Consider the following 13,927-nt stretch of genomic DNA (forward strand, 5'->3'; position numbering starts at 1 on the left):
GAGTCCAAGGTGTCGTCTTCAAATGTTCAACGTGTAACGATATAAAAAGCAGCAAATTTCACATTTATAATACAAAACGTTCTGCGTTGTTGGTCATGAAATAATAAAGTCTTGCCTCAATAACTTCACTGATCGATCCAGACATCTTTCAAATTGAACACGTCACCTGTAACGTTCTTGTAAAGCTGTAAATGTCCAGACCTGCATGTCAGAAGGTCATGTGATCATGTTTGGTGTTAGCAAAGAGCGGAGATTAAAACCTATATATCAAAAAGTATTGACAGGTGTTCAAGGTGAAAGATGAAGAGGGAACAGCCCTGAGGAAGCCTTCACTGTGGGATGGCAGTGTTTTGTATTTTCTGTGGAAAACATGACATGTTTTGAGTGGTTAAGGTTCAGTGTGCAGGATTTGGTGACATCTAGTGGTGTGGTTGCAGGTGGCAACCAACTGAGCACTCCTCCGTTCACTCCTCCCTTTCCAAGACTGCCTCAGCCTGCGCTGAGGCAGGAAAAGCCAACACTAGGTCAGATCTAAATCATGTTCATGGAGAGACCTTCGTCTGGTCAGCTAACATTACTGCCAAGCAGCTGAAATATAGAGTGATATTGTGCTTTTAGCTGACGTGTGTCGCCTCACTGTTTTGAGCGATGCTCCTTCATGTCTATGTAGAGCGAGCAAGCGCGATTCCGATGCTGACTTTTGTTGATTTCACAGCCACAGGTGTCGCTGTTAACAAGCAATTCTGAAAGTTACAAATAGTCCCTTTAAAAGGAATGCTTCACCCCCAAAATGACCGTTTCTATATCGATTCCTCACCCCGTGTTACCTTGAATTCTTGAAGAAAATGTTCTTTTCCTCTCATGTCTCCACGGTGAACGAAGAATCAAAAACGGAGAAAGGTTTTGATGAATTGAAGTAAAAGGGGGGCAGAATATAACAACAGCAAAACTATATCCGTTCACAAACTCTCAAACAACTCGTGCCGTATAATCCAAGTCTCATTTATCCAGTCGGATGCTCACTACTTCTCAAACACATGCATCTTCTTTGTCTGTAGTTCTTCAAGAATTCAAGGTAATACAGGGCGTGTAACTGATAGAAAAATGGTCATGAAGGTTTCCTTTTAAGTTCTATTTTTAGTTTTGGACTATTGAATTTACAAAAACCTACAAACCCTGCTGTGGCTAAACGTTCTGGATTTGGTGCTTTTAGTGAAGCTGAATTAACGTAATTTCATTGGCTGAAGAACTGCAAGAAAAACGGCCGTTCTGCATCAATATAAGTGAGTTTATGTTTCTGATAAAGACGTAGCAACCTTTGAACCTGCAGCAGATTAAATTGCACCATGAGAGAGGATAAAGCAAATCCAGCCATTAATGCCGATGGTTTCAAATGAATGTGACGATGACATCAGATGATTTCTGTTTGAATAGAGAATCCTTAAAGCCGATGGTTTCTGTTTAGAATCAGGTAATAAAAGGTTGCCTATACTGAGCCCAGCAGGAAGTTGAATAAAACCCTCACATCTCCTTTAACGGATGTGAGCAGATAGTGGCGACACCGTCCCTTACATATTACATTTCACAGATAAACAATAAAATATCACTTTGAAGACCAAAACCATCAGCTATATCTCTTCACGACGCCCCCAAAAACACATTCATATATCATTATTATCCAAATAAAACATGACTGTCTGCATTCGGCAGTCATTACCGCCTCGCAGACGTCGTAAATTACTTCAAATCTCACGGCTGATTGAGTAATTTTACAGACTCGGCGGCCACTCTGCCCCACATAATTTCCAGATAAGCTGGTGAAATACCTCACAGCTAATAAACATAAAGTACATTTATCAGCACTACAGAAAACACAGCGTGACTGTCTGCGTCTCTGGGATAGGGCCGGCTGATGTTAGGAATGAATTAGGTTGTGCAGATTAGCCGGGCTATCGGAGAGCGATCGTATTTCAGCGAGCGATTCGGCTCCGTTTCCTCCGTTTAATATATGGAGAGCATAGAATCGATAAGAGTAGAACAGCCAGCCATCAATCACGCCGTGATAAGGCATGCAGAGCAGCTCTGCTTTTATGCACGTCAGACAGCAGGCGGTAATAAGAGGCTGTGTGTATGTATTTATGTGTCTGTGAGAGAGAGAGATGGAAGGTGTGAAGGGAATAGAGACAGTCTGGGTGTGACTGAAAAGACAGAACGCATCCAGAAAAAGGACAGTAGGTGTTTATGCAGAGAGATAAGTTAGAGACCACAAAAATACCTACAAACAAAAACCACATGACCTTTTTCTCCACTGAACGACCAATCAGATGTGTTAACCGCCCTGCTTTAAAAGTAGGGCTGTCAATCGATTAAAATATTAAATCGCGATTAATCGCATATTTTTTATCTGTTCTAAATGAACCTTAAAGGGAGATTTGTCAAGTATTTAATCCTCTTATCAACATGGGAGTGGGCAAATATGCTGCTTTATACAAATGTATGTATATATTTATTATTGTAAATCAATTAACAACACTAATCAATGATAGATATTGTCCAGAAACCCTCACAGGTACTGCATTTAGCATAAAACAATACGCTCAGATCATAACATGTCAAACTGCAGCCCAACAGGCAACAACAGCTGTCAGTGTGTCAGTGTGCTGACTTGACTATGACTTGCCCCAAACTGCATGTGATTATCATAAAGTGGGCATGTCTGTAAAGGGGAGACTCGTGGGTACCCATAGAACCCATTTACATTCACACATCTGGAGGTCAGAGGTCAAGAGACCCCTTTGAAGATGGACATGAGTTTTTCCGAACCTAAATTTAGTGTAAGTTTGGAGCGTTATTTAACCTCCTTCATGACAAGCTAGTATGACATGGTTGGTACCAAGGGATTTTTTAGATTTCCTAAAGTTAACTTTGACAGCCTTAATAAATACATAGATACCCGATCCTAAAGGGACCCGAGGACGGTTAGACCTGGTCCCAGGCGACCTGATTTAGACCCTTTTTTCCTGCATCGTCATCTCGCCTCAGAATATATAGTTTTGTCCACATGATCAGAGCTGATAGAGAGGCCGCTTGAATCCACTCAGATATTTGACATGACGCGCATGACACCACATCCGTTGGATTTTCCCAGAAAAAAACGGCCCTCATTATTTTCGTATTAAAAGCAGGCTGAGAGAGGAAACACAGAAGGGTGCAGAAGATCTCATTTTGTAGGTTAAGTTACAACCTGTTCACACACTGGCATAAAACACATTTATACATGTAAAAACTTGCATAAAGTCCCTTTAAGACAAGTGTATTTGGTGTGGGGTGAGTCTAATCTGCAGGTAACTAACCATCACTAGTGTTCTTACCGGAGCACCTCGTAGGTTACAACTCAAAGTGTTAAGTGGTGAAAGTAGCAGGTGGATTTTGGGATTTGTCAGCAGCAGCAGCAGCAGCTGTGGCCAGTGGCCTAAAACGTTCCAGCTCCCTGCTCTGATTAACATATACGCACACAGTGGGCGGCTTCAAAGCCTGAGTGATCAGATTACCTGTTAGCATTAGCATATTAGCCCGGAGCGCAGAGTAGGACGGCCTCAGAAGCCTACCTAATATCATTTAGCTTTTTTAGCATTAGCATATTAGCGAGGCGCTAAGAGGTGTGCGGCGCTGATACGGAGAGATGACATTGAGGTTTGACATTGAGACGGTGTGTCGAGCTGCGCGCACGCACACACACACACACACACACACACACACACACACACACACACACACACACACAGCAGACAGGCTGTGGGTTGATGAGACATGATCTGATCAAAGAGTCTTTGTAATAATGATGATCAAATTGTCTCCATTGAGACGGAGCAGAGAGAGAGACTATACGGCTGTATTCCCCGAGGTCTCTGTGTTTCCTCACCCCCTCTCTCTATTTTCCTGCATACACCTTTTATATTAAGCAATAAAACGCAATTCTCTCTCTTTCCTTTCCCCTCTCTCTTCTCCTCTATTCTTGTATTTCATTCCTCCCTCTCTCTTTCATCCCCCTTCCTCCTTCTTCGGTTTCCTTCATTCCCTTTCTGTTTCTTCACACAACTCTTCTTCGTCCCTCATTTCCTCTCCCGTATTATTTTTCTTCTTCTACATCTTCGAATATGTCCAAACGAGGCTGATTCAATTTTAAAAAGACATCTTCTGTCCGCTCTAGATCAACATGTTTCATACGTAAAAAGGAAATCGTGTCCAGAGTGGATTGATCTGAAGATGGAGGCTTTGCGCTTCAGTGCAAACTTTTAGAAAACGATGAGCCAGCTCATACACGAATTATAAGTACAACTGTAGCGCTGCAACGATTAATCGATTAGTTTTCAACAAATACATTAATCACCAAGTATTTTGATAATCGATGAATAAATTTGAGTATTTTTTTAAGAAAAAAAAAAGTCAAAACCCTCTGATTCCAGAGAATATAGATAAAATACAACGGCAACACGACCAATCTTTCCACACGCCTACTGAGACGTCGTGGGATTGCTAACAACGAATGCCCAGGTAACTCTAGCAGCGTTCTCGCAGCAGCGGCGGTGCCAGATAGCTCTGCAAAAGCCTTGCGAACATTTTTGGTAAGAAATTAATCACCTGGGGCTAAAGACTTTTAATTGCCAATAATCGTTAATTTATCCCTGATTCCCTTAAAAGACAAACTTTGAGGAATTCTGACCTGCACTGTCCAGTATCAGCTATTTATTTTACAGTCACATTGATGGACTCTTTGGCAAAAAAAACATTACTATATTGATTTTAAGTCATTGAATCATATCATATCGCTCTAGATGAACCAGATATCATCATTGAATCATATCGCTCTAGATGAGCCAGATATCATCATTGAATCGTATCGTATCGCTCTAGATGAACCAAATAACCTCCTTGAATCGTATCGTATCGCTCTAGATGAGCCAGATATCGTCACAGAATCGTATCGTATCGCTCTAGATGAGCCACATATCATCCTTGAATCGTATCGTATTGCTCTAGATGAGCCAGATATCGGAACCATGGAAAGTGCTCAGTATCGTATCGTTGTGAAAACGTTTCGTTACACCCCTCGTTTTCACACATAATCTGCATTACCAGATTTGGTGTGGAGGTAGTCGCAGCCCTCTCACACCTCTCACACCTCTTTATCTCTCCCTCTCTCCCCCTCATGTTGCCACCAATAGTGTGTTGCTGCTGGTAATGGGATTCAAAGGCCTGGATCGCCCATCAGACCCAATCAATAGGCCTTTCATTGGCCGCCATCTCTCAGCGCCTTACAAAGAGCAGCCTGTGTGTGTGTGTGTGTGTGTGTGTGTGTGTGTGTTAGCATCCTCTCGCCACACTGATCTCCCCGGGGTTCCGGAAAGACCTGTGCTTATTCGCTCCACGCGCCCTAAAACACACATATAGACACACTCGCACACACACACACACACATATAGACACACACACACGAACACGCCAGCTGGACCAAATATTCAATTGGGAGAGCAGCTCCACTCCACCCACTGCTGCCCTGGAGCTGTGTGTGTGTTTGTGTGTTTATGTGTTTGTGTGTTTACGTGTGTGTGTGTGTGTGTGTGTGTGTGTGTGTGTGTGTGTAGGAGAAAGCAATATAGAGAAAGAGAGAGAGAGCAACAGAGTGTGTGAGTATGTGAGAGAGAAATAAAAACAAAGAGAGAGACAGAAGGAAAGAAAGACAAAAATCAGATAAGAGACGGAATAAAACAAAGAGCAACACTCTGGAGACGTTAGATTTCGCTTATTGTCAACAAATCTCAATAATCAGAGAAGAGCACCACATGTAGATTAATCCGCCGCTGAAAATAGTCCCCAACAAATGCACTATTTCCTCCTGGTTGTTTGATAAAGACTAAAGACTACAGTGAGCAGCTGTTTCAGGAATAAGAATCTTTTTTAAAAATCAAACATTATATTTGTGCAAAGCTGAACAACAACGGCAACTATTTAGATAATCGACTCAACATTTCATTCATTTTTCAAGCAAAAAAACAAATATTCTCTGGTTTCAGCTTCTCAAATGTGAGGATTTGCTGCTTTTCTTCGTCATATGTGACGTAACTTAAAAAATCTTTTGGTGATAAAAACAAGACTCGGTCAAAAGCGAGTAAATGTCTGGATGTGCTAAATTGTTACACAAATAGTCAGTGGTCATGTTTAATGTTAAATCCAAAAAGTCTGGCGAGGACACTCGTTGCTCCGCTCAACTGGCCGATCAAGCAGTGACGTACCCGATCTTTGAATGCACCTGATTGGTTCCTGTTTTTCCACTTGCGGTTTCAAACAGGAAACAACATGGCGGCCTGCTCGTAAACTTTCTGTTATTCCGTCTAAACAATCCACAAAAATCTACTTCTGAAAACATTTGAAGAGAGAAATGGGCGATGATGCCACTGCTGAATCATTTTAGAACTACATCGCCTAGTTTGACAGCTCGGTCCATGTTTCGTGAGCCAGATGTGCGTGCTCATTTGCTTAACGGACTGTTCCCGCCTTTACATTTTGAAAAAGCAACGACCGATGAGGAAATTCCAACACTCAACCAACTAATCATGAAACTTCATCACTCAAGTCGGTCACTCAGTGACAGACTTTAACGTTTGTAAAGACAAGCTAATAGAGGACATCACCATGGGCGATAAGAAAGAAAGTTTCCTTTATGATGCTAAACGCGAGCATTTCTATTGCCACGACACGTCTGTCAACATGGCGATGGCTGAGCCGGTGGCTCGGGCTAACAGCGAAAACAACATCGACACTGTTGACGGATCTAACTGTGTTAGACTGAGGGGGAACCGGAGGGGGGGGTGCTACGCTTCCGCAACGACGCCGTCAGTCAGGACGGTGTTATCAGCTGTAACCACCGTATGAGAGCCGGCGGCGGTGCACTTGCCGTGCGCACTCACATGCACTAACATGCACTAAAGGGCATGTGCGGCCGGCCGGTGATGTCAACAACAGCACAGAGAAGCTCTGATTACAACACACACAGAGGGAGAGAGACTTCATTCTCTGCTCAGGTAGACATTACTCCTCTAGATCCTTACCCACACAATCGTTGTTTGCTGCTACTTTAATGCTCTGGATATCGAATAGTGAACCTTTAACCTCAGCCACAGTGTTGTAGTCCTCTCTAAGACTTTAATGTAGTATAAAGATGAAAACCATTACCAGTGATCATAATCTAGTCAGCTCAAAAATGTCTTCGGCAAAGACGAGTAAAATGTATAAACACATTCTGTCAGAGACAGGTTTGGAGAGAGAGAGGTAACAAGAAAGAAGAAGAGAAAACCTGGCTCTCTACAGTAATCAACAAAACACACACACACACACAATTACACACCCAAACAGACACTAATAACTACAAAGTGTGAGTGTGACTATCGACACAGACACACAAACACGGAGTCGGTTAGCTAACACGCTATCAACAGCGTAGCAGTTCAAAGTCCTATTAGCGATGCCTTTTCATCCTCTTTCTGCTTTATTTAACGAGACGGCGCCAATTAAGAGCCGGCAATTCTAATTGAAGCTAACCGCCGCTAACGTTAGCACTGCTGGCACCCACAACAAAGTCAACACGTGTAAACAAACCAACAAACAAACAAACAAACACACACACACACACACACACACACACACACACACACACACATACACACACACACACACACACACACACACACACACAGCAGAAATAAATATCTAGATGTGTGTGGATCCGTGTGCATGATGCCGTTCTTCAGGGACGGATACGGAGATGCTGATTTGGAAATCTGTCTAGGAACATGCAAATGTATGCAAATAACACCTCTGTGTGTGTGTGTGTGTGTGTGTGTGTGTGTGTGTGTGTGTGTGTGTGTACGCGCGCCTGAAACACATGCCTGCTGTTGTGCACGTATGTTTGCATTTGTACACATCTATGCAAATACAATCTGTTTGTTTGTCTTAGTGTTAGTGTGTGTGTGCATCAGTTGTTTTTTACATTCATACGTGATGTCTGTGTGTTCATGTCTCATTTCCTTATACTCTTGAATGCATTTTTGATGAGTGTGTGTGTGTGTGTGTGTGTGTGTGTGTGTGTGTGTGTGTGTGTGTGTGTGTGAAGCCCATATGTTTGCCATAAAGAGAGTGAGTAATCGCCAAAGTGCTTCTCATCTGTGTGTGTGTGTGTGTGTGTGTGTTGACACACGGTGATGCAGCACTCACTGATCTATAGGCGCTGCGTTGTTTTAGAGGATGTGTGTAAATTAGAGAAACACAGGGACAGTTATTTGATTTCTTTTTTTTTAGTAGAATAAACAAATGAAGAGAGAGACAGAGAGATAAAAAAGAAAGAAAAAAGAAAGAAAGGGGAGAAAAAAAGAAAAACAACGGAGAGCAGATGGTGAGAAAATAAACAGATAAAATGGCAGGAGAACGAGAGGCAGAGCAGAGACGGAGAAACAGACGGAGGGAGAGAGAAAGAGATGCAGATGAAAACAAATTGGAACAAAAGAAGAGAAATCAGGATGAAAGCAGGGGAGATGAAATGGGAGTCAGTCTGTGTTCGTCCCTCAGCTCAGTGTTATTCTATCATCATCATCATCATCATCACCATCATCACCATCATCATCATCGTCATCGTCGCTCTGTAGCTGCAGGACGCAGGAACCACTGACCTTTGACAACTTACTGAAAATATACAAGGTTCATCACACAAACTTACTTTGTGGTCACCAAGTTGTATCAGTTCTCTGTAGAGATGAGACTGAGTGTCTCGATGAGATTACGATGTCCTGACTGAATGAGACGAGAGAGAGCGTCGGCGTCAAAATCCGTTTGATTGCATTGTTTTTTCTATTGGAGTGTTCTGGGCGTGCTGCGCTGCAGAGAACGACTGAACTTCGGTCGGACGCTTTGTTTCTATTTATTCCTGTCGCTCGCTTGGAAAGCTCCGCAATAGACGAGGAACGTCTGCTACGTGAAGTTGAAATGACGAGTTATCTTTAAGGATGCGATCAGGAGATCGGCATTAAAGGGTATTCTTTCAACCTGGACCCTATTTTCCCGTGTTTTCTCGGAGAGCGCAGACCTCCGCCAACGCGTGACTGTAAAAACAGATCACAGCTGTCTGTATAACGTTACACTACGTTGTCTCTCATCCCGTCATGTATCGCTTTGTTCTTTCTCACCGCGGACGACCAGCAGCTCCCGTACAAACATCCACACATGTATCTCTCTGCTCGAAGAAGGAGGCGGGGTCACCCGTCATCAGCTACACTGAGCTGTGTTATACCCTGTGGTCTTTAATGCTCAGGCTGATCGGAATACTTGAAAACATTCCTGAATCCAGATCATGATCCGGATCGCCACCAAAATTGAATGGATCGTTCATTGTGCAACACCCCACCCCTCCAAAAAATATCATTCAAATCCAGCGTGAACTTTTTGAGTAATCCTGCTAACAGACAGACAAACCAACGGCGGTGAAAACATAACCTCCTTCTTAGGCCTTTGGCTTTGGCGGAGGTAATAAAGGGAGGGGTGGTGGATGGGTCAAATAAACACTGGACTTTCCACCCAGGAGATCGCTGTTCGTGTCCCGTGATGACTAAACCTAACCAGGTAGTTTTGTTGTGTTTCTGTTGTGTTTTGTTTACATTTACAATTTTAATCACGTGTTTAAAACTGTTTAAAACTGCGACCGTAATCCAGGAGAAAATACATTTCCTTAAAAGATTATTAGTAGTTTTTTGTTGATGCAGTTTGGTTGTATGGGAACGTAATATTGTGGGAGACCAGGTTTCATACAGGAGAGAGTAGCAGGGGAAACTGGCACACAGAGGTGTGTGTGTGTGTGTGTGTGTGTGTGTGTGTGTGTGTGTGTGTGTGTGTGTGTGTGTGTGTGTGTGTGTGTGTGTGTGTGGCACATGAACACATCCATATGCATGTATGCAAATATGAGTTCAGTGCATTGTGATTGTACACAGCACTCATGTACATTTATACCTAAATATACATGAGCTCTGACAGCGTGTGTTTTTAGAGAGGGTGAGAACAGTTTTGTCCTCACGTCTTCAACGGGCTGCTTCGGGGTTAAGACTTGGTTTTAAGGTTGAGGTAAGAACTAAAGGCTTTCGGAAGGGGTGAGGGAATGTATTATGTTGATGAGGGTCCTCGCGAGTATAAAAGAACAGACAAATGTGTGTGTGTGTGTGTGTGTGTGATCTCACCAGGTGTGTGTCCAGGTACACCCTCAGGCTGTCCAGATCCTGTCTGGGCTGCGTCCAGTTCTCGGTGCTGTCCAGCGCCTCCTGCAGCCACGAGATGAACCCGTCCAACTGTTGCACGAAACACTGGGGACGAGAGAGAGAGAGAGAGAGAGAGAGAGAGAGAGAGAGATGATTTAAAAAATTAAAATAAAAATATTAATAATAACCGCAGCATGAATAAACACAGTTGCCTGCTGGAGTCACATCAAAACAACACAGAAAACACTGCAGAGGACGGAGAGGATGAGTATGAAAAAGGAAAGCAGTTGAAGGGAAAACAAAAAAAACAAGGTGAGAAGGAAATCCAACAGGTAATGGCATTCAACAGGGAGAGAAAGAGAGGAGGAGGAGAGGAGGAGAGGAGGAGAGGAGGAGAGGCTGGACGGTGTTTCAGAGCTGATTCCAGATGAATTAATTCAAGGACAGAACGAGAACAAAAAACGAGACCCGCAGGACGTAACAGGTAAACACACATTAGGATAAATACGGAGGGATACAGAGGGGGAGATGGAGCCAGAGAGATAGCAGGGGAAGATCGCCAAAAATTGAAACACAGACAAAAGAATAAAAAGAGAAGAAGACTGAAAAATAGATGATGAAAGACGAGAGTCAAAGAAAAAATACAAGAGACAGTTAGACGCAAAGACGGGGGGGAGAAATACTGAATACTGAAAGGGAAAGGGGAGGAAATAAGAGTAGGGATGCACTGATACCGGATCAGATATCGGTGACAAAGGGGCCGATCTATTCAATTCAATTCTATGTTTGTATGCTTTATACATTATATACTGCAATTTTAATTCCTGTTTAAGTTTTGACCAGTTTGTTGCTGCATTAAAACGGGTTCCTGGTGTTTGTATTTCTTATTTTAATAATAAATAATTCAGTAAATGTACATCTATGTATTTATTTGTTTTACAAAATTAGGAAAGCAAACTTTAAGTCGAGCCTGATGTTTCCTTACACATAAAAGAATGATGAGATGGGAAGAAGACAAAACAATTAGAGGAAAAGCAGCTACTAAAAGAGGATGAAATGGGAGGAAAAACAAAGTAGTAGAAAGGTAGAAAAAAGACACTCACGTAAAGGAAAGAGATGGAGGGTGAAGAGATAACAAGAAGAAGACGAAAACAAGACTGAGAGAAAGAAAGGGGGAGAACGATGAGACACTGAGATGAAGAGATGAAGCCAGGATGAAAGAGAAATGGATAGAGTGGTATAAATGACACCAGAGAGTTGAACATGTGTGTCTCCATCGCTGGCAGGTTGCCCTTCAATGAGAGGAGAAGAAGAAACAGAGAGAGAGGGAGAGAAGAAGAGCGCTCGTTGCTCGGTGGACAGCTACTGCCATCTACTGGCTGAGAGGAGGATTCATGAGCTCAGAAACTGAAACGTCTCCACCTGAAAGTCACTAAAATGACTCAAAAAGACTCTTAGGAAAAGCTTAAATCACGTTAAAAGAGCAACACATGAAGTAAAATGTCTTTTTGGTGTTAAAATGTTGGAGGAATCACGAGAAGATGAGGAGAAATAGTGTCTGATCCAGTATTGATTTGTGCCGTTAAGTCCACTTCACTCCTGAGGAGGAGACGGCTTAAAGGAGGAGTGAAAAGCTGCAGTCATGACAGAGAGATGGAGGTGAAGAAGAAGAAGAAAGGGAGGTGGAGGTGAAAGGAGGAGTTAAGAGAAGATCAGATAAAGTGTTTCAATTTATTTAAGAGACAAAACAAAAGAGAGGAGACGGATTAAAGATGTTGAACGGGAGCAGGAGGTTCTGCGTCTGCACACAATGTTAAGTTCTTCACTGACAGCAGCATGCAGGACTAAAGCCTGGTGCACGAAGGCTCCGCAAGTTGTCGTGGTGGTTTGTCGTGTACCTCTGAATTTTTGTAACGACGCGCCGACTGTACGTGCTGCGCTTTTCATTTCAACACGGACGCCCTCGAGGGAAGACTGGCCGAGCTGGTTGGCCTGCATAGACGTCTCTACGACTGTTCATTGAGAGACCGCAGGGACAGTCACGTGACTGCAGGGCCAGTCACGTGACTGCAGGGCCAGTCACGTGACCACAGGGACAGTCACATGATATTAAATACTTGGAGAAGCTAAAATAAGGTGTCTCTCTCTGTGGCGCCCCGAGGGGAAGCACTGAGAGACAGGAAGTCATTTAGACTTGGAGGTAAACGACAGTAATAATTACAGAACACAAATGCAATGTTTGATGGTACGTACGTCGGTGTTTAGTGTTTACCACTGTTGCCAGGCAACCTACTATCCTCTCCAGTACCGCTCGTTGACTTCTCGCTTATCAACACAATATTTAGTTTGGACGCCTCCTGGCGTTTCGGAGCATATTGCAGCGAACAAAATGCTGAGCATAAATGCCTCTGTGCATGCTCGTTGAGCGCACGCCATCTACGGAGGCCCGCGGCACGGTGTCTCACGCGAGCATAAACAGCTTAAAGGACCCATATTGTAAAAAGTGAGATTTTCACATCTTTTTTATTGTAAAGCTGAAGTGATATATAAATACTGTGAAAGTATCAAAATGCTCAATCCATGGAGAAATACAGACAGCCAGTATTCAGAAACTGTGCGTTTGAAACAAGCTGTCTTGGATGGATTTCTGTCCATTTGTGACGTCACAAAACTACAACGTTTAGACTATTTTACAGTTTTAAACATAAACATTCTAAAAGTGTCCCAGTTTATTTCCGGTTGAAGTTTATGTGAATGACAATCAACTGACAGGAAGTAAACATGGATCCGAGCTGTTGCTTAGCAACACAATTCCGTTGCATTCCGTTGAAATGCACTAAAACGGAGCGTTTCAGACAGAGGGTGAATACAGGCATATTCAGGCAGACTGTATGAGGAAAATAAAGTTTTTTTTTTAACATTACAGCATGTAAACATGTTTTAGTCGGAACGTAAAATACAAGAATGAAACTGAAAATTAGCATAATATGGGCCCTTTAAGTGAAGAGGACCGGCTCCCTATGTAGATAAGAAGGACTCGTTTCAGCTAACGAAAACACAACAATTGTTAGTTTCAGGTGATTATACACTAATGAAAACATAGTTATGAATATTATATTCCATTTCTGCTACTAGATCCCCCAAAATGTTCCACATTGTACCTTTCATGTGCTGATCAAGTAATATAAAATAAGATGAAATGGTTGAATGATATTAAATCAGCACATAATGACGAACTACGGAATTAAAACACATACTTGTTTATTTGTATTTATTAAATTAAATCTTGTTAAATCTTGTAGGGGTGGTTTTACAAACCTTTAAAATAAAGTAAAGTAAATAAAGTGTATATTGCAGCAGTGTGCAGTTTGGGTCGGAGCCCTGCAGGCTGAGAGTCGTCCACTGAGAACACAAACCACACAAAGGTCAACGAGGAGCCGCAACCTGAATCTGATGTAGTCTGGAAACAATCCAGCAGCACAAAGAGACACGGAGAGACACGGAGAGGTGATTTACATAAAACTGAAGACGTACAGCGACGTGAGCGCCGGAATTCATTCCTTCCGGTCGGACCTCAAACATCTGGTCTGAATAACAAGTGTAACTGTGACTGCAGATCATCAAGAAGACAA

General features: G+C 42.7%; 1 protein-coding gene across 2 annotated transcripts in view; it reads right to left on the bottom strand.

The window, feature by feature from the left end:
* Positions 1 to 13,927, bottom strand: part of akap6 (A kinase (PRKA) anchor protein 6) — a 420,277-nt gene that overhangs the window by 344,171 nt on the left and 62,179 nt on the right. For both annotated transcript variants that reach the window (XR_012597348.1, XM_074661221.1), the window contains exon 11: positions 10,278 to 10,400. Coding sequence is in view for 1 of the 2 variants with exons in the window: in XM_074661221.1 (XP_074517322.1) it covers positions 10,278 to 10,400 (123 nt within the window). In the remaining variant the exon portion in view is untranslated. The remainder of the gene's footprint in view (positions 1 to 10,277; positions 10,401 to 13,927) is intronic.

This window comes from Sebastes fasciatus, chromosome 15 (genome assembly GCF_043250625.1).
Source record: "Sebastes fasciatus isolate fSebFas1 chromosome 15, fSebFas1.pri, whole genome shotgun sequence".
NCBI lineage: Eukaryota > Metazoa > Chordata > Actinopteri > Perciformes > Sebastidae > Sebastes > Sebastes fasciatus.